Source organism: Pelecanus crispus, chromosome 1, assembly GCF_030463565.1.
Source record: "Pelecanus crispus isolate bPelCri1 chromosome 1, bPelCri1.pri, whole genome shotgun sequence".
Lineage (NCBI taxonomy): Eukaryota > Metazoa > Chordata > Aves > Pelecaniformes > Pelecanidae > Pelecanus > Pelecanus crispus.
This window is the reverse complement of record NC_134643.1, coordinates 141,209,327-141,235,929: the sequence shown is the minus strand read 5'-3', so window position 1 is coordinate 141,235,929 and position 26,603 is coordinate 141,209,327. Positions and strand designations below refer to the sequence as shown.

Below are 26,603 nucleotides of genomic sequence, written 5' to 3'. Positions count from 1 at the left end.
ATACACTTTTGAGGTCTCCGTCTGGAACGGTCAAGATGTTCCTCATGGGCATTAGGAGTATGTGAGTTATTCTTATGTCTCTCTTGATCTGTATACAACTGTATACTTCCAAGCTTTTTTATCTCATTACAGAGGAAACAAAGAGAAGTTGGATGCAGCACGCTTATGAAAAGCAGCACAAATGGTGTGTAATATTATGCGCATAATTCATAGAAAAGCCACAGGACATATATATCTTCATTTTTGTGCATGTTTTCTGGTTACCACATAAACAGCAATTTGCTGTTGTCTATGAACCAGTAGATTAACGGTCAACCAGAAGACATTATGTTTGATGACATCCATAGTGTTTTGGTCCTTGCTAGGCACTATTGTTAAAAGTGAAATGAAAAAAACAGAAACCCTTGGTGTACTCATGTTTTCTAGAATGATGTTTGTGTCTCTTCAGATGGCTGAAAACCCATGTTGCTTTTTCCCTCTTCATGGTAAGAGTTCACCTCTTCACAGTTTGATGTTGCTTCACTCCTACTTTCTCTGGCTCTCCTGTAACGAAAATTCATTTTATACTAGAAGCCCCTGTTCTGTTGAAGTCCTTCTGGATCCCCAGAATCTCCTACTGTAAATAATACTGCGTTTAATTGGGAGTATTTATATAAATGGAATTGTGTTGATTTTAGGGGAACTGTAGCAAACCTACTACGTTCTTAGAAACTCCATTAATGGAGAGATATAAAAACCCAACCCGGCTATATTGCTGTTAATGCAATAATATTTAAGGAAAACTACATTGCTGGACAGCCTCCAACAAGATTATTGAAAACTGCAGGTGCTGATGAATGTGGGCAACTCTGCTGTTGGAGAAGGCACTGCGTTCCCAGCAGGCCACTCCATCCACCTGGCAGCAGGGTTGGCAGAAGCCTGGCCACACCACAGCTCCCTGTGGCCACAGCGTCCAGCTGCCTTGGTTACACTGATGATGATGGGGAAATTGCGCTAAGCTGCCAAAGCTGCTATGTGCTGAAAGGCAGGGAGCCGAACCTTTAGCTGTCACTGTTGATGGGAGTGGGATAATAAGCTTTAATTCCTTAACTTGCTTCAGTTAGATTTGGCAGCCTATTTGTAAGCACCCTGATGATTCAATCATCAGGACATCTCCCAGTGGTCATGATCATAGTAACAAAAATATTACTCACTTTTTGCGATCTCTCTGTCCAGTGATGATCAAGACAATAACTCCAATGACAATCAGGCTAATGACCACCCCAAATATAATTAACCAGATGGTGACTGGTGGTTCATAAGGTGTGGCCAGGGTTGGAGATATGCCCACAAACTCCAGCGTGTTATCACCCAGCCTGAAAGCCTCATTGATTCGTCCCCGAGACATCCTGCCATCAAGAGCAAATTCAAACAGTTTCACGGGTTTATTGGAAGGAAATAAACAGTTTTCAGTTGGTTTATAAATCTGCAGCGCAGCAAGCTTCCCCTGAACGGCTCATTTGAAAAGGCTACATAGGAGGTACTGCTAGACCCATATTCCTTCTGGCATAGGGTGGTGAGTGACAACCACAGTAACTTAAGCCCTCAACCTGTTGCAGCTTAACTGACATGTTCAGACACTGTATGAACTCTTACACTCAGTCTTAACACTTATCAAAATGAGGTAAACAGCCTTCTGATCTCCCCCTCTATTTGCATTTTGCCCCTCATTCTCTTTACCCTAAGTTTCCTGGCTATCCATAAATTTCTTGGGTATGTGAGAGAGAACCACAGCTTTGACGTCTTCTTACCTGTTTCCCTCCCACAGTCTTCCATAGTTTTGATTCTTGTGTTTTTCACTGCCATGAAAACCCTTTCCCTGGTGTATTTTCTGTGCCTTGTTTTTCCCTGAACTTCTGCTTCTGCTATTGAGTGCTAACCAGACAGTGACTTTTGTAGCCATATTCTTCTCCCTTGGTTCACCAACTTATCTCACTGCTTTTTCAACCCCATCTCATGTCACTGCTGCTTTTAGATTTGTGCCCTCTTCATTTCCCACTGCACGTTATCCGTGACCATCTGCAGAGCTGCAGTTTTACTTATCACTTTTACAGCAATGACTTACAGAGGTGTCATACTGTGCTCTAAAAGAGCTCTTCATTGACCCGTAAGTGGGAACTAGCTCCTGCTCTGACCTCTTCATTTCTCTATAATCAAATACATCTGGCTGTCTTTCTAATACATCATTATTCTGGAGTCCTTGCTAACAGTAGTTCTTGCACTGAATTTTCACTGAGAGGAAGAAAACATGCGTGCATGCACACACCGTTACTGCGTTCTGTATTTCAGAATATAAGACAGTTCCTGTTAAAGTTTGAGGAATGATATTTCCTGGCAAGGTATGATGCAATTAGGTGTGTTATGGCAGTTTTACAAGCCCCCTGAAGCACTTTACATCAGCTGTTGTCCAAGACAGCATCAGATAGATGGACTGTTTTCTTTGTGTCATAACAGTTTCTCTCATCCCACTACTTCCATGCTAACTTTAGACTGACTTTCTCATCACCCCTTCTGCCTCAGCTGACTTGAGCACTGCTTTCCCTTCCACCTTTTCACCTGGTTGGGTTTTTTTCCCCCCAGAGAGCAAAATCTCACCTGATGGCGTTTTCCACGTCAGCTTTGGGCACAATATCACTGACGTTACCTGGCATGCTGACAGTAAGGTAGAAGGAGACCCTTTGTGTCTGTTCCCCAACATGAATGTCTGTAATCCTGAATGTGAAACAGAAGAGAAAGATTTTTTTTTAACTGTTGAGATGACATTAGCTTTAAATTCAGGCAAGTGAACAGTTCTGTTTGATCGGCAGTGCCAGGGGGTTAGTTTATGCTGAGTGAATTCTTCCTAGTGACCTCAGCTGGGAAGTGAAATCAATTTTCCTGACAGAATTTCTTTTTCTATGTGCTAATTCGTAACTTTAGATGGAGAGAGTCCACCCCGTACCTAAGACAATCCTCAGCGTAGGTTTCCAAAGCACATAATTAGCTGCAGAACAGAGAGTGTTTGGGGCAGGTCTCATGAATGAGGTGATGTGTGAAGTATCAAGTGAAAAAAAAAAAGATCCTTCATCCTTATGTTCTGCCGGGAGTAGATCCTAGACATTACATGACTGACATTCCATAAAGTAATATCAAATAGCTTAAGTAGATAGCTTCTGAAAATTTTTTAAGAGACCGAATAAAAAGGATTGTTTTTCTTACCCAAATCAATTTCAGGTGATAGATATTATGTTTGTAAGTGAACACAGATATGATTAATAAGTCTGCACAGAATTCTAGTGCTTTATAATCAACAAGTTTATCTTTCCTTGGCCCAAAACCTCTTGGATATCCAGTACCCTACACATACATTGTTAGAAATTTTTATTTCTAATCAGTGTATCTGCCCTGATATAGGTGTCAGGCACAAATTCTCAAGGCTCACTTCCACCACTGATCGGCTGTGGGAGACAAAGCCTTCTGCATCCACTGAAGTTACCTAACTTTAGCACGTTACTCCTGAACTTCAGACTCCTGAGTGAAAAGACAGCATGTAACCAAGCCTGGCATCTTGCCTTTTACAACCAGCTGATGTTTGACATTGTTCACTATCACCTTACATTTCACAGAAGGCACAATTAATTCCACCAATTCATGCCACTAGCAAACCAGAAGCAATATAGACATAGCCGGCACAATTAAGCAAGCCACTCACTGGAAGTTAACTTCCTGTTTTTTCACCTCTGCAAAGTATTTTCTCATGGCATAGGCGATGGATGACTTGAACAAGAAGAGCTCGCTTTCATCCCATTCATACTGCAAAAACACCATAAGAGAAATTCATCAGAGATGGCAAGTTACCTGACACTAAGAAATCATTCTAAAAAGAAAGAGCAATTGTAATGCTTGGCATGCGCTGCAGTATTATTTATTTGTGCCATGATAGCACTTCAGGAACCTACTCAAACCTTTTAGCTCTGTTAATCTGGGTGCTCTGCAGGAGAATAACCAAGCAGGCATTCCCGCTGCCAGACACTGCATCATGCCATCCCTCTGCAATTTCTGGTACCTTTACATGGGGCTGCTGAAGATGTTGCAGTCCCAGCCCATCTCCCTGCCTTATAGGGAGCAAAGGCAGGAGGAGCAACATTATTCCTACTAAATATTGTGCATTCTGTTTGAAGTCTAAAGATTTCATAATTTAGATCTTGGTTTAATCACATAATTTTATTTGCAGACCTGTTCTTTAAAGGAGGAGAAACTTTGGGGTGGAGTGGTTGTGTGAAGGTGGCTCATTTATTTGCTTGATGAGCTGGGATTTTTGTTTGGGGCTTGTTTTGTTTTGGTAAAAAACTCTTTGCATCAGTATTTCTGCAGCAGGCATATATTTGTTGGTTTTTCCTGGAGAATAGATAGGTGATATAAAAAATGCACTGCCTGTGTGCAGGCTCCTCCCAGCCTGCCTTATGAGTCCAAAGTTATTTGCAGTGGAAGTCAAAACAGCTTCTTCAGGGCAGGAACTGAGAGCTGTACAGGGGGCAAAAACCACGGCAGGAGCTGATAATGCAGCCTGGTCCGTTGTGCAACACCGTGTGTGCACAAAGGGAAAATTCCTGTTTGAACTCTGTGGCAATTTTTTTTTATCCCCCGAAGGCCCAGATTTGATTGCATTTATGGTACCTGAGCAGATTCCTGACAGCCTATAAATGCTGTCAGTGACAGTTTTACACAGCTCCTGACTTTCTCGAGTATCATTCGGGAAGGTGTGGTAGGAGGCGGCTCTGTTGTAACAGGCTTTGTAAAACCCAGCTACATTTTTCAACCCTGTCCTCCTCTTGGCACTGATAGAAATAACGAAGAGGGAGAAATACACGGGAGGAAAGAGCAGAAAGTGCTGTCAGTCCATGCAGGATCAGGCCCCAGGAAAGGCGCAGGTGACCCAAAGGCCCCGCCAGCAGCGCAGCCCCCAGCCCGATCCCGGCAGGATCCTGGCTGCTGTGCCGGGTCTGGCTGCTCCCGCCAGCAAGGGTTGAAGCTCTGGGTCACCTTTGCTTTGGCAAATGCCCCCGGCGTTCTCCTGCTTGCTGGGTGGCAGGCAAAGCCCTGCGCCGAAGCACTCTCCTTGTCACCGCTCTTGTCTCCGGCAGCTGGCAGTGTTCACCATCACAGCCTACGATGCTGTTGTGCCGGGCTTCTCAATTTTTCATTTCTCCCCGACATCTTCAGGCTCTGCAGTGCTCCTCCCCCCCACAACCAGGAGCTAATTGAACTTGATTCCTCTACTGCTGCTTGTAGTACTTAGCATCTTAGCTTTTTAATAATTTATTTGTTTCCATGGCGTATATTTTGTCTTTTCAAGACTAATGTATTTTAATTGCCACTGTGCCTCTCAAGTGCCTGTGTAAATACCATTACAGGCTGTGTGGATGGGAAGTACCTAGCCGGCTTCTGATCTGTGTTTGAGTAATGACTACCCACATGCCTTCCCTAGGCATCTCGGAAACCTACCTTGGCGTGTGCTGTTTGTTACAGAGGCTGCTTTGCCTTTCAGAGCAAAATGAACTTTGCCAAGCACCTCTGCTCTGTTATAGCGCATTGCCTCCAAGATCCCACGTGTGACTTGAAAGACAGCATAAGTCTGGCCTCTAATTCAAAAAAGGGTTTTCCATTGTAATATACATCAAAATGCCTGCAGGCTGACAGCTCTCCATTTCCTAACACCATCTCGTGTACCAGCCTTTTACAATGTAATCACACGTATGACATTGACCCAGTGGGGAATTTTGAATTAATGTTTGAAGAGAGGTCCCATTTTCAAGTGGTGGTCAGGGGATTGACACTCCTGGAACCCTTTCTTTTAAATAAGACAGACTCCGAGTGATTCAGAGGGGATCTTGTAGCAGTTTCCCTTGGGAGGCCACTTTCATCAAGCCCCAGCTGAAGCAAAGCTGTGGGTGTTTCAGCCTCATCAGCTACACTGGTGATCCAGCCATGCTACGGCTGCAGCTCTAATCTCATCAGCCTGAAAACAATTAGCAGGGTAATTGCAGCAGCACAGGCTCTGGCACAGCTGGCATAAGCCTGTCTGTGAGTCTGGGTGCTTAATTTGCCAGAACTTTGGGCTATTGAATCTTCCCTGCTGGTAACGGCCAGGGTGGGTAGCTGAGAGGTGCAGGACTGCCTGCATGCCCTGCAGCTGCCCCCGCTGCCCCCCAGTGAGGCTCCCTCTGCAGAAGGGGGGGGGGGGGGGGTCTTTCCCTTTCTGCTCTATCCAACACTAAAGAGCAGAAATGCAAAAAGATTTGCTGGCATACTCAGAATGCTTTCTTCTGTCCTAACAGCACAAAGCAGCTCGAACTACATCGTAAACAAACAGTTGCACTGAGTTCCCAGCTTCTGTGCGCGGTGAGCCGTGTAAAGCAGCCAAAACATACTGCTCTTTGTAGCCGGGCTAAGATTCCTGCCCAAGGTTCCCCCTGTCTTTTCTCTATGCCAGTTCATGCGTGTACCATTACCCACTGCTGGCATACCAGCATTCAGAGTCATGTCCCTGGGAGCTCAGCCTAAGGGAAATTTGTGGGGAGTCAGAAAGCCACCGAATCAAAAAGGTTTCTTGCAAGCTGGTGATGTGGACTGGTTTTGAGAGGAAAATGCATGGCTTGCTCTTCAGAGCTTAGGAACCTACTGTCCGTACAATAATTCAAATTAAGTAATCTGTATGAGATTGTTTTACAGCTGCTCAATTGCACAACAAAAGACTGTGATGGCAAAAGGCAAGCATAAAAATGGTATTAAGATAAACATTAACCATAATGACTAATAAATGTGTTGTAATATGGAACCTTTTCATGCTGTTGATATCAGTTTTGAATTGTATCTAACTCGACTCAGCGGTCTAGGAAGCAATAAAACTCCAGTGGGGCTTGCATGTGAGAGAGTGATAGAAGTGAGAGCATCAATTCATATGAAAAATGAGCCCATGGTATTGTGTCCTTGCTAGTCCAATAGGCTCCGATGCGCAGGTCTAAATGACCTGCCTGATGACATACTCGTTCTTGGAAAATTACTGATGTTCTGCAAGGTGAAAATGGCTATTAACAGGAATGAAGTGTCTGCACTTAAGCCTTCTATGCAGCCTCCATGAGATTAGCATAAAGAGGCACAGCTAGAATAAGGAGCAAATTTTCAGCCTGGGTTAAGCAGATGGGCTAAGCCAGTGCTCTGTTTAAAATCTTAAAAGCTGTCTTTGGCTTTGATGAGTTTTTTCGGTTGCTATAATACATTTTATTGGACCAGCTGGTATAACTGGGAAAAGCAGACAAGCTCTTGGGAATGAAAGCCCTTCTCCTCATCTGAAACAGAAGCAGCTGTGCTGCCCCCCACAATCTTAATAACAAAGCTGTCTCTAGGGTTGGAGGGCAAGGAGGCAGCTGAACATATCAGGACCTGGAAAGATTACAGCAAACAAGCAAACAAAAATCTACAAAGGAATGCTGGCATAAGTGCTTCAGTGTGAAATCAAGAGCATTTGAGAACAGAGAGTGGGATTCAACCCCTCTGCTTTAGCCCCACGTTTAAATGTGAAGTAGCTGCTCTAATAATAACTTCTAAAGGCAGCCACCATAGCCATGATAATGGAAATTAGAAGAAATTAGTAAAAGGTTTTATTTAGACACATCAGCATAGCTGGGAAAAAAAAATAGCTGTTTTCAGGTACACAGGTTCCCCTACATGTCTTGTAGCAGGTAAAAAATGATCAGTATCTCCACAGAATAACTCAACTCATCTAGCTGAGATGTCTTTCCTAAAATGGGTGGGACCACTCCCTGGAGAGGTCCCTCCACTAACTGTAGAGGGAGTCTTGACCACAAACTCAGAAGACACATCTTTTATGTGATAGCCCTTCACCTGAGCTGACGCCACTCTTCAGACACAAAGATCAGCTATACCCTGCCTTATTTTCTGAGAGCCATTAGCACAACATCTCTGTTGCCCGAGCAATGGGAAGAGTGCCACAGCGCAAACACACTTACCGCCTGGTCCCCCAGGGCTGACTTCAGGCTGATGCGCACTTTGATGGCATTGCCAGAATCTGGTTTAAAAAGAAACAACGTCCGTGTCAGAGCTGCAGCAACACAAAGTCTGTCCCTGGGAAATGCTGGGATGGCTAGAGTTTCCTTACAGGTTCCCCTGCTTCCCCTGGCCAGCTTGGTGGGATTAATCTTGTTTCCCTTCAGCCACCTCTACTGCAAACATCCACATCTGAGCTGTCAGTCACCCAAGTCTGGCTTTGTAGTAGACAGAAAGAACAAGCACAGCTAGAGTGCAGTCCTCTGGTCTTCTTTAGACATCTTTAGACATCTCCCAAAGGAAATGCCTCTTTCCCACTAGGGAATGAGCAGCTCAGATGCAGATGTTGGTGTCTGGTTAAGTGAATCCTACCATTAGAGACCGGCACAGCACTGTAAGAGTTACAGTGCTCTCCAGTACTGACAGTGATTACACATATAAAACCTGCGTGGTTCAACACTCAGTGTCACCACAATAGGCTGAAAATCGCATTTGTCCATGGTCTCCTCCTTTTCCTCCCCTTGAGCTCCCTTCTTTGACTAGCACATGACAGCAAACAAAATAGTAGTAATTTTTCTGTACTGGTTTGCCCCTGTGCCCCCAGATCAGGGTTCTCTGGCTACCAGGACTGGTGGCTCCCAGCCCTGCAGAACATGTGCACCGCTCTCAGGCAAGCACCACGCAAGTCCAAGCCTCTGGTCTTTCTTCCCGCTGCACAGCCATCCGACACTCTTAGTGCTGCTACTATTAAAAAAACATAAATTCTATTTCTGAAAACTGGGTGAGGCTGTGATAAACCCCATGTGTGCTGACTTCTCCAGCTTTGGCCATAAGGAAGCCGGTCTGCCTTCCCATGAGTAGAACTTACTGCTCGTGTGTATTTCCCATAACCCTGCTTCCCCAGGGAGAAGAGCCTTCAACAGATACAAGAGAGAGGAACTTTGCTGGTCAAGGATTGCGAGGACTACCAAGTGTCCTTAATTCACCCACAAGCTGTACATACATGGAGCCCAGTCTGTTTTCCAACCAATGTATCTGCCAGAATTGTTCTTTTGCAGCCACTTATATAAAGGTTCAAAGTAGTGGAGCAAGGGCGCTGCATTCAAGTATTTCTCTCTTGTTACATTTTCCAGCGCTTGAGTCCAGGGCTTGGATCTGCCTAATGCAAGCAGTTGTCTGTGTATGTGAAAGGAGAGGTAATACATATTATTGCCATGTTCCATCTATACATCTAGCAAAAAAATCTGCGATCAGTATCAAAGTTTTCTTTTTTGCTTCTGAATTCCCTCCTTCTTCCCATCATTCCTATTAATAAAATAAATTATTTTCTCATTAACAGGCAATGTAACCTTTGATGTTTAGGTCCGCAGTGGGTATAAATTTAGTCAACTTGTCAAAATAAACTGAGTAGATACATGCTAAATTTTCCAGCTAGGTTCATTCTTGATGCAACCTCATTGACTCCAGAAGCTTTCAAGGATGAATTCGGTTTTGTTATACCCTGATTTATTATGTGTGAGAAATTTGGTTTGTTACCTCAAATTATGACCAGCTGCTGTGGAGTTGGTAATGTCACATGTGTGAAGAGGGCCAGTATGCTTAGCTGTCTTGCAAAGTGCCTCCTGAAACTGGAACTGATAGATGGTCCGGGTGTAATACCTAAAGGAAGGGTAAGGAGAAGGAAGGCACAGGTTTTGTCAGTCATCTGGCAAGAAAACCCGCAAGCCCTTGGCCTTTGCAAAGCTCTGCTGTGCCAGCCGGCGCTCCTGCTTGGGCGGCTGCACTGCAGGGAGAGAGGCCAGCTGATATTTATAGGCTACGCTAACTCAGATTTAACAAAATGCCGAGATCCAATGCAGCAGAAGAGCCCCAAATTTGTTTGCTGCCATATAAACCAGAAGCGAGTAAGGTTTTTAAGGCCCAACCCTGTGCTCCGGCTGAGCCCTCTAAAATGAGATGGCTGGGACACGGAGAGACATCCAGAGTTAGTTGCTTCAGGAATGCATGTGCATGGCCCGAACGACAGTGGTATGGGGCACACTGTCTCCCCAGGAGGCAAGCACCTCATACAGATGTGCTCCCGCTGGTTTGATGGCAGCACAAAGCTTCTCTGCTTGGCAAGAAGCTCAGCAGCCTCTTCACTGCTCAGAGATTGCTATGGAGCATCTCCTGATGTCCACAGAAAAAATTCCACTGAAATCAGTGACCTTCAGTCAGGACCTTAAACAAAATAAGATTGTGTCCTGAGACTCTCCAGTAGATGTTTTAGGTAGTTGGGGCTTGTTCTGTACCCAAAATGTATTAATGAATTAAACACTGAGCTACCTTATGAATGAGTAATCATTGGCCACGTGAAACAGCACTGCAGGGTCACAATAGGTTTCATCATGAGGGACTGGTTCCACAACGCCAACTATTTCCCTCCTGGGGATGAAGGAAAAACACAGGATTTCTGTTAATAGATAATAAGGAAAAATAATCTGACTCTGCCCTTCCTCTGTATTGTCTGATACATATGGGCACCTCTCTCACTTCCAAACAGAAGTCCATTCAGCTCCCAAGTGAGTACTGCTCCACAGCTGGAGACCATAGAGAAGCAGCTGCTTTGAAACTGAGAGTGCAAGGAAGGGATTTGTATGATAGCAGGGTGTGCAGGGAGTAATTAGGGGTATGAAATAATCTACAAGACATGAGCTTCACACGCACACCTCATGCCCTGGTCCATCCTGAGTTTGGAGACTAACACTGCATTTTTGTGCTGGGTAAGTGCGAGCAGAGACTGGATGACCCAAAAGGTGTATGGCCTGCTGTGCCACTGGGCTAGACATGAGTTTTCTCTTTGTTTTCCTCTCTTGAGAGCATGTTTCCTGAGCAGTACTATGGAAACAAGCCCATGCCCTAAATTCTGAAAATGGTAATAAGCTTACACAGAAATATTTTCCGTAAACCTGTATTTCAAGGTCTTGTTCCAGCAGAGAGCTTTGCAGTGCCGCTACAACAGATGTGATAAGCTTCCCTGAACAATTTGTCATTCTCCATTTCTCTGACATCTCTGCTACTTTTGAATAAATCGAAGCTGACTGATTTTTACAGTGGGTCAGGAGGCTTGCTTGTATCAAGTTTTATTATAGATTTTGTTTGCTGATGGAGGCTCACTGTTTGAGTCCGTGTTAGAGTGCAGACTCCATTTTCAGTGTGGGGCTTGTTTGGTTTCTTTGCATTTTTCTGCCCCCATGTTAACCAACCTGGGAACTAACAGACTCTAGTCTGAATCAAACTGCTTTTTAATCTTGAGCTCCAAGGTGCTGAAAATAGATTGGCTGGTGAGCATAATCTGAAAAGGCACCTCTGGATGTTACTTGCCAAGGGAACTGTATTTTCTTGACCGAGGGAGGTGCTATCTTAATACATAAGAAAGGAAAGAATGAGTCTGGAGTCTTTCAGACAATTTTACTCCAAAACCATTCTAGAATGGGGAGGAAACGCAAAGCAGAGAAGTGTGCACAGATATTTGGTAGACTGAGATCTGTATGCTTCTCAAGCTGGCAAGTACGATGACCTTCACTTTCCACCTGTCCTTAAGGAGGTGGGGAGCAAACCAGACAGAGCATATGCCCAGTGAGACTTAGGGAAGGGCTGTACTTAAGCTATGAAGGTGCCTTGGGGCATGCATCGGTGGGGCGGCAATGTTGATCCTGGGATCTGGAACTTCCCATGCGAAGGCCATGGGCTTCCTTTGTCAGAGAAGCTGACATTAGAAATGAGGAGAAAGTCTGCCGAGAGGCAGGGTAAACTGCCCAGGGCTGTACATAGTGCTAATAGGGATACACGGCTTGTGAGACATTGACTGCACCACGTTGGCTGTTCCTAGCTGGCACTCTACCGGGCTTTGTAGAAACACCCTGAGAGACAGATCCTGCTCTCTGGGGGCACAGGCAACTCAGTATGTTGAGTAACTACGAAGGGTTGGTTTTGCAAATTCATTTGCAAAAGACCCTCTTTGTTTCTCAAACTTACTTCATCTCCCACCACCGCTTCATCCATTCCTGCTTTGTAATCTCACCCCTGAACACCATCCACCTCCACTTCTCCAGCATGTAAGTAAAAGGCATTGTTCCAACAATCGTTAGTGCTTGTTTGAGCAGAAAGTTGATTTCAGTTTCTGAAGAGAGAAGCAGTTAAGGTAATGGTTATGGTAGCAATTAGTATCTGATTAGACAGCTAAAGTTGCTTCCTTTTACAGCTAATGCTTACATCTGGTTTGAATTACAGATTTTCACCAAGGAAAAAGTGGAAGGAAGAATACTAGTGAAAAAAACTTGATAAAAGATCACTTAGGTATTGTATACAGTTTTGTCTCTCTTTCTTTCCACCCTACCTCTTAAATAACCTAGCCCTTTGGCATTTAGATTTCATTATCCTCCACTGAAAACCTTCCCAGGCTCTGGGGAATTTTGAGCTGAAGACTTTGGTACATCTCCATCCTTATAAGGTAATACTCAAAGAAGCCAGACAAACTGCATTATAATGAGGTCCTCCCTATGTTGTCCACTCAGTGTTCACTTAATTGGGAGATGTAAAGCTCAAGGTTTCAGTTTCCTTTGAACTGCTAAATACATACCTTAGTAGAGATATGTATGGATTCATGCAACAGAAATTGAAAAGACTATTGGAGGGTCATCTAAAGGAACTATGAAGATTTTGGAATGAGTTGTTCAGTGTTGAAGGTAATGAAGTGCTAGCTATTTGTGTCTAAATTATGTAGCAGCATTATAAAGTATTGATCCTTGCTTCATGATGTGATTTGGGAAAAAAATAGTATGGTAAGTTAGTGCGGTAAGAGTCTCAGAAGCCTCTCTGTTGATCACTCAGTTTGCAGACACAATCTTCTGCTACAAAATAAGGCCTGCAAGTGTTTTCGCTTAAAGATATAATATTTATGCATTTATTTACCTTCATCGTCTTGGAAAGTTGGCTCTAGGAGGCCAAGAGATTTCAAGTGCTGAGGAGTGGCTGCAGAAAGTGACATAATTTCACCTACTGCTTCATGGAAGCCCTCGTTGGCGCCGCCTCTTAGCAGGTAGGGCTGCGCAGAATATGCCATGTCGTACTCGATGTGGCCCATCTCATGGTGTGCGGTCAGGAAGTCGTCCATGGTCACTTTGGTGCACATCTTGATCCTGCACACCAGAGTAAAGTGTTCGTGGTTAGAGATACGGTGGCCCAGCCAGGTGCTGCTGAGTCCTGTCTGCCACAACTGCGGGGCAAAGCAGCCTTCCAGAGCTTGCAAACGCCCCTCGCCCCTCGCAAAACCCGGGTGGCCACATCCTAGCATGGGGTGCAGTTCCTCCTGCAAGGGTGAGGCTTGGAGGGGAACTCGGCAAAACACTTTCAGCTACCTTGAAATTGTGCTGGGAGCAAGAGAAAATTGCTGTTTTGTGAGAAGTAGCTGCTCTCTGAAACTTGGCGATAAACTCACCATGTGTATTGGAGCGAGTACCCAAAATCAAACTTAGGCAGATAGTGTAAAAAAACCTGTGTGTCAGTGACTCCTGCTGCTTCATCCTCGTGTAGGTACTATTTATTAAAGGAATTTCTTCCAAATAGGGTTTCCTTTCACCTTCCCCAGACTGCTGAGGTGTGAGGTGTGAGGCTGGCAGCTTTCACTAATGCTCTGCTGGGGACCAGCCTCTTTCCCCGGATAACTGTGGGAATGCAGCGGGGGACAGAATTTGCCCCAGGAGACTTCATTGTGTGGGAACTTTCTGTCCCTCTCCTTTCCCAGATATGGAAGATATTGATGGATTTTCATGAAACTAGTTATATCTGCTAAAGATAGATGGTAGGCTCTCAGGAAGTTTTCACTTGCTACCCAGGGACCCTGTGCTATTGCTGCAGAATGTGCAGATGTCCACAGATCTCACTGGTATCTACAAGCACCCACATTTCTGCTTATTTCTTAAGCCCTAGCATATAGTCATTATTTCTCTAATTCATATAAATAATAGCCACTTCTCTGCTTAAATTTGAGAGTAGTCCTTAGGTGTTCACAGAAAAAGTTACACAGAAAGGTTTACAGTCCCACAAGATCCCTGCTCTCTTGTCTTCCTTTCCCCTCTTATCAGCCAGCAAAAAATAATAAATGAGGAAAAAATATAACTTAAACCAGCATGCTGCACCTTAAGTGAAAATATGAATGTTCTAGGAGATGGTACAAAACGGGGTCAGAGTAATTGCAGTACCTGTAGTCATTTTTCCCCAGATCCCATGCCGTAGGATGGCAGACAACCTTCCTGCTGTCGGTTGGCTCTGTGAGCATGGAGTTATTCCAGAAGCCCTCAGTCATTTTGTAGAGGCCGACGGAGGTGAAGAAGGCCTCAGCGGCTTTGAATATTTTCACTGCATCCCATTTCTGAAAGAGACAACACCACCATTAACCACTGCTTCTGTGTGGAGCCTGTTCCAAACAGCCGGCTTAACGCAGGGCAGCTGACTTCATATTTATCTCCCAGCGACTTCAGATCAGCATCTGACTTACTGAGAGTAAGGCAGTAGTGTCTGCCTTAGGCAGTTCTGCACGTTCTGCTGGGAACTGGAATTAAGCGTTTTCCATGCAAACAAAATAGGTTTTTGCACTCAGGTCAGGTTCACCAGATAGCACCTGGCCCAGACCAGAGAAGCCCTCAATAAAACATATGGTAGTGAAGATAAAAAAGGCATTCCTGTCAGTAGCATGTCAGATCTGGGATCCGACCCTTCAGCCACTTCAGCCAGGGACAACTCATTTGAGGGAGTGGACCTACATTCCCAGCAGATAAACATGAGAGGAGATCTTGGCCAGAACCATAAAACCCGGCAAATATATCTAGAGAAGTTGCTTATCAGATTGCAACTGCATGTTAATGTCCAGAATATTTTTGTCATTCAGCAGTTTTATTATTCTACATAGCAGGAGCTCTGCATTTACTGGACTGAGTTTTTGCAGAGATTTAGGTGGCAGACAGCTCAGTTGGATGAGAATCCTAAATTGGGCACATCCACCAACAAGGATGAGTCCAGCCTTTGCCCCAAGGCTCTATGAGTAATGCTTCCCTCCTCACAGCTGTACTTCAATATATACAAATTTATGACTACAAGGGGGTCAGTACTGTAAAGTAGAGGTGAGAATAACACAGACTTGTGCAGACTGCTTATGAATCAAATTTAGCTATTCCTTCTCTTGCCAGCATAACGTTTGCATATGTGCTCCCTATGAGAGAAGGGTAGATTTCAGGTGAATAATCACATTTCAGAAATCAAATTCCACTGACCACCTTTTATTTTATAAAAGGAGTGAAGCTTAGGCAAGACTACAAAGAGTTACCTTCCCCCATGTTCTCGGTCTCATAAAGGTGCTGTCGTGGCTGTTAGGACTACAAATCTCAAACACAGACCTTATGGTGCTATGCAGTTATCAAAAGATAACAGGCAACATTGCAGTTTCCTAGCTGTATCCAAATAAACAAGACTGACAAAAAAACCCCTGTGATATACAAACCATTTGATTATGGTAATGGCTGGCAAAGGTCATATTTGATACCAGCCAACTCTGTGACTCCTGAAATATTCATATATACAAAATATATCTCTTAACGGATAGGTGTCTCTGAGGAAAACAGACTTGGAGCCAAGATTAAGTCAGTCAAAGAGGGTGGAGAAGAAAGAGAGGAGACCAGCTAAGGAAAAGGTACAGTGGAAAATGCATGAACACATTAAGGTGAAGAGCAAAAAAGGATGCGGAAAGCAACGCTTTGCTGGCACTGTGTCTGCCTTAGGGCAGCTATGGTTTTCTAGAGAGCTGCTGACATGTGGTGTATAATTTTTAGACCATCTAGATTTGTTACATAATGTATATTGCATAAAGGCATGTCTTACCTGTTGAACCATTGTAGAAGTTACATCAATGTTTGGTTTGGCTGGATAGGGAACGGTCAAGGCATACAGATTTGTCCAAAATCTACCCCACATATCACCTTCAAAAAAGAGGGAAACATAGAAATACTTTAAATGATTGATTACATATTGTTCAAAAGTGCCAGACAGTTCTATAAACTGCGCAGTGTCGTAAATAGGGACTCCTATACATCTAAACAGGTCTGATCCAGGTGTGGAGGGGAGCAGTTCTGGGAAGTCATGCATAGGTCAAACTCAGATCAAAGATCCTTTTATTGCCCAAGATCAGGTATTCTTGTACAATACAGTTTCAGGACTGATCGCCTTCCTAAAGGTTTATTCAAAACTGAACATCCATGTTGTTAGTCCATGTGATTGCCACTGCCATGTTCATGTTATGGCAACTTGATGTTTCATGCTTTGAAAGCAACATCATGAAATGTGGGAGCTTAGGATAAGATTTAAAAGGAAAAATAAGTCTCTCTGAAACTCTCATTTCTAAAGAAGTGCTGCACAGAGGGGAGGGAAATGTCCCAGCCCAGTGCTGGAGTTTTGAGCTGGGTGCCACCAGCTCCGGTGAGGATGAGGACACCTGCCTTCCCTCCCTGCCTCTGCTGCTGTGTCATCTCTGCCAGGGACTTCTCCATTTCTCCTCTCCCCTTCTCTTATCTGCAACCTGTTTGTTAATATCATAATTAAACAGGCAGATTACTCTATTCCCATGTGCCTTGAAGCTGACTGTCCTGTGTACAAAGTCAGGCTTGCGCGACACGGACGTGTTGACATACCCAGCAAGTGAGCAGGGAGGCATCCCGTGGAGCTGATGAACTCAGGGCCGTAGACCTGCTCCAGCCGGTGCCTCACATAGGCGTGCAGCTGCTGATACAGAGGTTTTATCTGGAGGAAGAGGAGGAAAAGGAAACATTATTTTCTGTTTGCTCTACGCCACTCATCCCTCCTAAACAGAGAGCCTCCAAGGTGTGTCTGATGAAATTCTCCTGGTGCACTCCAAACCTGCAGCTGAGCTTTGCTCCCCTGCCTCAGGGCTCAAGCGCTGAGTCCAGATCCTAGCCTCAGAAGTCCTGCTCAGGTACCAGGGAGGGAGCATTGCTAACTTTAGATGCGGAGTATCAAAGATGCCGGCTACCCCATAGAAAACATACCTCCCCCCATGGGCCCTACCTGGAGGACAGACATGGATCTGCAGGGCTCCCTCTTTCCCAGCCTTTGGCACAGTGCAGCCCGAGGGGACCAAGCTGGTCCTAGATGTCATGTATGTCTCCCAATGTCTGTTAACCCCATGTAGACTAAGATTAGCTAGTTTAGAGCAGGTTTCGTCTTACTTCACAATATTGTCACGTGAGCCCACCATCACAAAACACAACCCTGTGGCCCAGGTGAGAGTTTTTCCTGCCTCTACCTGCTCAAATGTCTTCTCCACATCTTTGATCAGCTGGTCACGGCTGTATTTGTATTCTTCTGGATAGTCTGCTTCATAATTTGCTCTCCAGTAATCTCCGTAGTCAGAATAATCTGTAAAGCACGGATGCATCACATGGCACTGCTCAGGTCTGCAGGAGCAGTGCAGCTCCCTGCTGATCCCATGCAGACCTGCAGCCTTTCTGCCAAAGCAAAGCAGCAAAGCGTGAAATGCTCTGGGTCTAGGGGGGAGGAGAGTGCTCCTTCAAGGCTCTGTCCCATGAACGTGCAGGTACGGGAGATTTCCAAGAAATGCAGAAATTGCAGTCATGGTTATCTGCTAATCAGGGTCATTCCAGCTGGAGATGGAGGTCAAAGAAAATTGTCACTCCAGACTGGAGCTCCTGTGGCTATGAGGGAGGGCAGCGTCTGGTCAGGCTGGATACTAAGGGGTTCTCACAGAAGTTATAAGCTGGTGGACATTGAATATGGGCCCCATCCTCCAGCAACAAAACAACCAGGGCAAGTGTAGACACCAGAACTGAAATTCAGCTCGCAGTTCCACTCAGTCTTCCAGTCCACTGAGCTCCATCAAGCCTGGAGTAGAAATGGCTCATAGTTGAGGTCCCTTCCTTAGTGATATGGAGAAAATTCATAATGACCATTTCCTAAAGTTTGGGTTTTTCCTGTCTAACTATTTGGACTATATTTTCTTATTCCTGTGTCTAGCTCCAGCTTGACAATTTTCACAAAACAAGGAGTATAGGAAAGTAGGTGATACAGCTGCTGTTTGGCCAAGAGACAGATGATGTAGTTACTTCAGAAGCTACTTTAGAAGACCCCCCCAAAAAAATTAGTAGCCACTTGCCATTGTTCCTTGAAAAGACAGTTCCCTAAGATTTGTGTGGAGATCTCTGACCGGACGCACACTTCCCTTAGTGCAAAATCCTTTTTAAGCACCTGGCTACCTCTGCTGGCCCAGGCCTACCAAATCTGATCATTCTGGTTAGGGCATAATGCCTATAAATGTACCACTGCTTGTGGCTAGTACAAGAAGGTCAAGGCCAATAGAAAAGAGGAGACATCGCCAAGACTCAGCAGCACTCAGAAGTTGTTTAAATTGAGCATGCTTGCCCGTAAGTCACAAGCAGTGCAGTTCTGGTTAAGGCAGTATGTAATGAAGGGTACTGATACATTATGGCATTTGGAAAAGGTGCCAACAAAGACATCCCCCTTTTGTTCCAGGCTGGTGGCAGACCTCTGCTCTGGTCAATGGCACCTGTCTGCATTGCCTCTCACTTTGCAACATGCACACCAAGGGCAAATTACCTGCAAACCGCTGCTCATCAATGTGTAAAAAGTATTGGTTTTGAATTCCTGTGCAAATTGTACAGGACTGCAGTATGTTTGTTAATTTCTGGAAGCCAGAAAAAAAGAAAAAAAAAATGTGACTTACTATTAAGCTTTGCAACCTCATTTTTAAGTTCAACATACTCTTCGTATAATGGTCTCATCATCCTGCCAACATCAGCTCTCCAGCCTTCCCAGGCCCACAGTCTCTCATGATAATCCGTGCTGTTAGCCATAATAGTGTCCAGACCTGTCAGAAAAAAAAAAATAAGTACTAGGCCTTGAAAAAGCAGAATCTCTTTATTTTTCTTTCACAGCAGGCAAATGAGCCAAAATGAAAGAAATTTCATGAACTAAGAAGAATACACTTTGTGTTTGATATACTGAAAGACCCCATTATTTTACTGCATCCATTTCTGATTTAAGGTTTTCCCCTTCTCTTTAAGAGACACAGAGCAGATCATGAGTCCTTTAAATGCTCTCTCTGCATTAGCTTCCCTTAAGTTGGTAGCATTCAACGCAGCGTTGAGTCCAGCAAGTCTTTGATGACAGGGGAAAAAATAGATTTTCTGTGATGTAGGCAAACCCCAGGTGACAGGCAGGCTGCCACACAAGCTGAGCAGCCCTCTACAAATTTTGTCTACTACAAGTAGGAGACAGTATGTCTCGTGTGCAGCAAGCCTGCTGGAGGCCCCTGAACTGCAAGGTGCAATAAAATTATGACTAAGCTTTAGATAGCAGGGTATATCTATTGAAACTGCAAACTGTTCTCTTGCAGTCAGGAGCCACCCTTGAGCTTTTTCTTTTTGAACCCGTAGTGTAAAGGACACAGTAGGGGCAGTGGTTAGTACTGTACCTGGCTCCAGCACCAAACACTCAGACGGTTCGGTGGTTTTACAGACGGACCCGGTGCTGTAGATGGTACTCATTTTATTTAGCACAGTGCTCAGCTGCAAGTTAGATGCGAGATAGCTCATTAGAAACCCACTCTGTGCAAAATAACAGCCAATTATGCTAATTCCTTAAGAGCTTGATTCAACACTTCACCCACCAGCTTAACATTTAAGCATATGTTTAAGCTCAGTAGAGATTAATGAAAGAATTTGCCTAAATGCATTACTGAACCAGGACCTAGCTGGAAAAGACAGACAATCTCCCAAATATATGACGTAATCTACAGGTCCTTAATATCCAGTCAGAGAGAGCTCTGAATTTAATGAGCACAGACTGTCACAAGGGAGCTATCAATATACAGCAGCAATAAAACAATAATGTTTAGCAATGCGCTTCCATAAGTGTGGACCCACCTAAACTCTCCAGGTAGGTCGTGGTTTTGAATGGCAGCAGAACAGGCCCCTTCTGCAGATGCTGCCAGGCTGACTGTTGCTTGTGGTTTTTAACATCACATCAACTGATTGCATAGATCTGCTTATCTTCCATTACTGAGAAGTTACGGCTCATGTCTTGGGTCAGCTGAAGGCCAAATGCATCTGAAATCATTCAGCTCTATCTCAGAAGCTATGCTACATAGCTCTGGGTTTGGGGTTTTTTTAGGTTTTCAGGTTTTCATACCTCAAGAAAAGCATGCACCACTTTTAGCTTTTCCTTTACGACTATGGTATTTCTCATTTAAAGCTTTAAATCAGAACTATGTAGAGCTGTCAGTGGGAGGGGTAGTTAATGACTAGCTCTAACTTCATCTCTGTCAGCATTAAAATAAGTGGGTGCCCAGGGAAATTTTTGTATCAGTGAAGAATACTTAAATATTCCTACGGAATCCCATCAGACTGTACAAAAAGTCACCTTTCAAGCAAGAATCAACAATATCAGCCTCAAGGGACATTTATCTAGGAAACTACAAATGTCTGAACAGGGAGGCTACTGGAGAAAATACCTCCTCAACAGAGACAGCATTACCATCAGTGCACTGCTGTACTCCAAAATAAATATACATTTGTATGAACTGTCTGCATTCCCACCAAGGGAATTTGCCTTTCCAGAAACACATCTTATTTGGATCAGACAGGATATCCAGCCAGTCCACTGCTTTTCTTGCATGGTGGTTACCATTGCTGATCTTAGCAGAAAAATCTCAGGATTAGGATCCCCTAACTCAGTGCTATATTTCAATTTGATCTCCAGCAAAAGGAAACTTATTTAACCCTCAAGTGCTTGGTTATAAATCCCTTTTGAGTCTGCATAGCTGCTCGCTCCAATTCCACATAGAGTTGTTACCCATATACATGCCTTTTACATGAACTTGTCAGTGGAAATGTCAAACCTTGTTATGCATCTTGATAAATCTTGCTGGCCTTCAGCAACTTTGTGTGGAAAAAGAAAGTTCCCTTCCCAATCTCAAGCATCCCAGGCTGCCCACTGTGTAGAAACATCCCCTCTTTTTCACAGTTTGATAATGCAACATATGCAGAGAAAGAAAGACTTCCTCCACCTCCACCTTTTTGACTCACTGAATGTCCTTTCACCCATCTCTTTCTGCTCATTGCCCTAGGTCTGGACTTAGCCAAGTACTTACCACAAGTCCTCTTTTCTTGTTATGACTAATCTGGCCATTTGTGCAAGGACAACTCTTGAGGCGTGTCTGTGTTCGAAATTCATTGCACGGATTACATGGCAAAACTGCTGACTTGAATGGGAACCAGCTTCCTAAGCCAGACCACCCCTCTGGTCCTGTACTGCTGTGAGCACCGGGTACAGGTATAGTCTCCATACCCATGCTGGGAGACAGCATCATCCCGAGACAAGCAGGGTGGTGACAGCACCGTGTCCTTGCTCAGGGGTGTTGTGTGTGGCAGCTCAACTCACCCGACGAAAATGAGCTACATTCAGCAACTTACTCTGTTATATTTTTCCAGTGGCAGCACAGATGATCCTCTGTCCTGGAGAGCCTGGATCTGGAGCCTGGTGAGATCATCCTGGATGCTGGCTAATGGGAAGCTGCTGGCGTTCCTGGAGGCCTCATCGTAAAACGCAGACCACTTGGCATCTGCCTCGTTCTGAAAGGGGTTCATACAAACCCTGAATTACTCCACCAACAGAGTGCAGCAGCCTGATGTACTCAGTGGGCAAAAATATTACTTCTGGGGAGAACTTCATTTGTGGAGACCACCTGTGGATTGCGAGTTAAGTACTTGCACTGTGCAGTGAAACGGCTGGAGAACTTTTTGGCTTTGTTTTAGTCACATACCCAGATAACCATTTTTCTTTGGAAACAGCAAAAAGCAGGACTGACTCCTCACGCCATGCTTGTTACAATTGACCCAGCATCACCAAGCTGTGTTCCCTGCTACTCTAAATCATCACGTATTCTTCCCTTAGTGCTTTTCTTCACCCACCTGTGCCTAACAGAAACCAGATACAAGCCAGGGCACAAGAGTTCTGTGACCCAGATGTCATTCCCCATTTCTGCTTCAGTAGCAGTGACGGACAGTAGCCAAGATATTGAGCCTTTTCACTATGCAAATATCACTTTCTCCTGAAGTTTTGGTAAAGAAAAGATTATACGTGGGCATAGGAAGCTCTAAACACGTGCCTAAATTGGGCATGCAAAACCTCAATGTTTTGCATGAGATTTCTTTTACCACTGCTGCAATTACATACCATGACATGCAAAACTCCCAGATTTCAATGAACAAAGTAGCACCATAAGAACATTATTTGGATTTGGGACTGTCTTATTCACCTTTTTTTAACGTGTTTGTACATAGTTTAGCACATCAGCACCCATCCTAAAGGGCAACAAGAACAGTACTAATTAACCTGGGTCCTTGGGACAGTTTCGTTAATTGTGCTCATGGCAGAGCTTCCTGGGTTGTGGAGAGGGCACCTGTAATGCCCGTCCCTCCCTGCTGAGACATTAGGAAACACAAATGTCATATTATGCCTGCAGAGCTCTTTCAGGCACACTTCACCGCTGTGCAAACACATGGCAAGGCCAATGCTTTCGCCAGGGCTGTGCCCAGGTTGTCCAGCCCTGTGCGTGATGGACCCACCGTACCTGCTTTAGGCTCTGATGGATAGAGGCAGTAGCAGGTGCAAGCCCTGGGCAGTCCCATCCCCGCATCTCCCCCTGCCCATGCAACACCTCTGTGCGAGGGCAGCCATCACCTGGAGGCTTTCCAAACTCTCCCCTTCACGGGAGCAGAGCAAACAGCCCTGCCACTGCTCAGCGGCTTGCAAAGCTCAGTGGGCAAGAGCTTGATAAGCACCCAGAGGAAGAGCATCACTGTGTAAATCTGTTTCTGAACTGCTTGTCCTGAGCAGGGACGGAGAGGTGCCTTAGGAGCAGCAGGACGGAAGAGGGGGCTCTTTGGCTACAAAAGCCAGGGGGAAGAAGTTAGCTTGTTGTCTGATTTTTCCCCAATTAGAGGAACTGGTTGATAAGTCAGAGGAATAGTTACGGGGTTCATGGCCCAATTTACAAGGAAAATGGGTGGGAAGGAGCCAGAAGGGACAGTGTTCATTAACTCTGCGCCTCCAGCAGAAAGGGAGGAGGGGAAGCAGTGGGTTTATTACCAGCGCTACTGAAGAGATCATGTGAGAGAAAACATTCTCTCAGAGCACTGGACTAATTGGTTCTTATTGCTGGTATCTCCTCATGTATTTTATTATCATCTCATTAATGCTGAAAGTACTATATGGGGCTTTCATTTTACATGTTTGGAAACGTTACAGTTTAAGTACCTGGTGCCTCGGAAAACATTCCAGATTGACAATGATTAGTCATTAGGATTTCTTCCAGTAACCAGTCTCCTTGCTTTAATTAAGAAATACAATAATTAAACCATGTTTTAATTAAGCTATAAGACCACAAAGTGGAAGACTTAAACAATTATGCAAAAGTAGATGCAGGATGTTCAGCTTCATTTTTATGCTCTGAATTGTTCTCTAAAGCTTGAGTTAACTTTAAAATACACACAGCTACAAAATTCAAGGTCTTTTGGTTCATTTTGAAAGGCTCCAAGGTTACAAGATGCTAGGCTGAGGCATGGCAGTACCGGTAACCAGACAGATCATGGCTGACTGCTCTTGATCTACTCACCTAGAGACCCCGTTGGCTGGGACAGCTAGAGGTTGGTGTTGAGAAGCAGGGAGAACTGTGTTGCAAGACAGCATAAGTACCAATGCTGTGGTCCTTTCTGCATATAGAAATTGACTTTCAAACCAACGTACTAGACCACTGTACTACAAACTCCACTGCTGGCATTTGGAAATCCATGATCTCACTACATTTTTTCCCAGTTAAATACCTCCAGGCAGTCTACCAACATCCCTGACCATGAGAAGAGTGATGGGGGGCGGGGGGGGAAGGTCCTCCACTGGGTAAAGGGGGTAGACCACTACATCAAACCATCAGCAAAGATTTAATAGAATGTCTACATTCAGAAAAGTTTTGCATATTCAGCAAGAAGTAAAACAATTTCAGCAACAGAGAAGAGAGAGCATTGTCTGTGTCAGCAAAAAGCCCAGTGTTAGTTCAGTCTTATGAAAAGTGGGAGACCTGAGCTCACATGGGCACAAGATTCCAATCCCATCCCCTTGTGCTGCAGGACAGCACCTAGCCCGGGCCCTAGAAGACCATCCCCTCTGGGCTGTGTCCTCTCCAAGAGGAAAAGGGCCCCACACAGAAATGCTGCACCAGGAGGCACTGGTGGTGGTGGACCCCAAGCAGAAGGTGTCTCTCTCCATCCAGCTCAGATTTTGGGGCCAAACATGCAGTGCTCCCTTGCCTTTTCCCTCCACTCACCAGGGTGACTTGAGGTGATTGCTAGGGACAAGTCCAGCCTCCGGCCGTCCCTGTGCAGTGCGAGGGCAGCCCTGGCACCAACCCTAGGCTTTAGAGACTGGTAGTGACCCAGGCACCTCCAGTGAGGCATTGCTATGTTAAAGCAAGCCCCTCTACCCTCCTGAAACTACATCACAGCTACCAAAGAAGTAGCACTCCAATTTCAGCCAAGCTTGGTGGAACCAAAATAAACTAGAAAGTAGCTGTCACATTCCTAAAATGACCCACAGGATGGAGCACTTACCATTTTCCTAGCAGTGGCCTCAGTGATGTTGGTGTTGTAGTTCCATGAGGCAAGGGAGCTCTCATAGCTGATATCTTCTGCCCTCCTGTTAAACTCTTCTAGAAACATTTGGGCTTGTTGTGTGACATTCTGAGGGGTCACAACAGCGCTCAGAGCACAGAAAAGCCAGAGTTGGACCAACATGTTCATGTCCGGGCTGAGAATGTCCCAATGAAGTAGGTTTCCTTGGGTAAGCTTCTCTGTTCAGCTCTGTCTCATCAGCCTTCAAGCATGGCTAGCATGAGGAAAAGGCTGAATCCAATCTCCTGGGCCTTTTATAGGTTTTATCCATTGTAAGAGAGAAAGGAAAAAGTTTTTTATAAAAAGCCAAATAAACAAAAGTCAATGATTAACTTTGGAAAAACATAATTCCTCCTGCCATTTTATGGCCTTCTTATAAAAGGCTTTTACTTTTGGTTAATGTTTCCCAAATGTGCTGTCAATGATACAGCTGGTCACTTTATCTATAGCCTGCCCGTATCTTTGGTAGCTCAGAATCTGTGAATCCTTTAACAGGTTGGTGATAAGCTGTAAAAATATTTAGAAACTTCACTGAAACACCAAGCCATGAACCTTAACTCCCAGGCAGGAAGAAACCCCAGTTAGCCTGACATAGGGTACGTGGTTGGGTATTTAGGCCCATGTTTTAAAAGGCTTTGCAAAGCCCCAGCGATTTGGAGAATATACCTCATTTTCAAAGCAGCTGGGGCATATAAAACCAGATTTTTAAACATGCTTACTGAACTATCAAAAAGTAGCAAGAGACCTCATGGGATCACAGCATCTTGCATAGGGACCTAATCTGAACTATAGATCAACTGGATTTAAGTACTAAGGTGACTAAGACTACTAAGATGACTCCAGTTTAATATCTAAATACCTTTGCTAATCTAGCTAGGAACGTAGCACTTACTGCAAATCAATGGGAAAATCAATGCATGAATTAGTTCTGGAAATGCAGCTTGGGTTGAGTGTTATCGATCAGACAATACCTTAGAACTTTTTAAATTAGCCTGTTTCTGCTCAGGATCACTTGGTTGGTTTTGGTTTAGGTTGCTTTGTTTGTTTCTTGGGAGGGGGAGCTTTTTGAGACACAACTCTGCAGCCATATCTAAGGGGTTGGTTTCCAGTTGCCAGCAGAGCTTCTCCAAAACCACTACGAGTCTGTCTACATGGCAGCAGCAGCAATCAGCCCTTTCATTGCCAAACCCCAAGAAAGGACCTCCATCCCTCCCATCTGTCATGGGATAAACACAGCACAGCCTCAGCAGAGCCACCAGCAACAGGCATCCCCAGCAAGCAGAGCCCAAAACCAGGGACCCTGAGGAAGCACCTTGCTTCAGTATTTTCTGACACCCATGTCCTTGTGGACCAGAGCCAAGTGAGCTCTGTCATCCATGTGCAATCCTCTAACAATCTTTTTTTCTCAAGGGAAAGCCAACAACATTCACTCAACCCTTCCCCAAAGGTCACGTTCCCTAAACTGCATGTTACTCTTCTTGGTGCCATCCAGACTCGCCACATTTTGTGCTTCCACAGCGATGGTGCCCATATCTGATCATAACCAAAACCTTATCAATGATCAGTAGCACAATCACCGTCTGCATCTTACGTGCTGTACCTTGCTGATACACACCTTCTTTCTGGCAACATTAGCCAACACTGACTCATATTCCAGTTGTGACCTTTCTGGTAGTACTGCTGCCTGCTCAGCCGTTCCCATTTTTGTCT

General features: G+C 44.7%; 1 protein-coding gene across 1 annotated transcript; it reads right to left on the bottom strand.

Annotated features, from left to right (window-relative positions):
• Positions 1–422: 422 nt before the first annotated feature.
• Positions 423–25,022, bottom strand: ACE2 (angiotensin converting enzyme 2). Its single transcript, XM_009480645.2, has 18 exons — positions 24,834–25,022; positions 21,642–21,800; positions 19,643–19,736; positions 18,893–19,036; positions 17,438–17,550; positions 16,806–16,914; positions 16,000–16,097; positions 14,328–14,497; positions 13,039–13,265; positions 12,103–12,247; positions 10,411–10,509; positions 9,622–9,744; positions 9,089–9,261; positions 8,049–8,107; positions 3,731–3,831; positions 2,635–2,751; positions 1,194–1,388; positions 423–543 (listed from the first exon to the last, which is right to left on the bottom strand). Exons 1-18 carry the CDS (start codon positions 25,020–25,022, stop codon positions 423–425), a joined length of 2,436 nt encoding a protein of 811 aa, XP_009478920.2.
• Between the last annotated feature and the right edge of the window lie 1,581 nt (positions 25,023–26,603).

Excerpts from the sequence above, each read along its gene's own strand:
- ACE2 (XM_009480645.2), bottom strand. The coding sequence starts at position 25,022 with ATGAACATGTTGGTCCAACTCTGGCTTTTCTGTGCTCTGAGCGCTGTT. Across the intron at positions 16,098-16,805 it reads CCTCCCTGCTCACTTGCTGG|GTGATATGTGGGGTAGATTT; the intron begins GTATGTCAACAC and ends TCTTTTTTGAAG. Across the intron at positions 14,498-15,999 it reads CTTCTACAATGGTTCAACAG|AAATGGGATGCAGTGAAAAT; the intron begins GTAAGACATGCC and ends TGTCTCTTTCAG.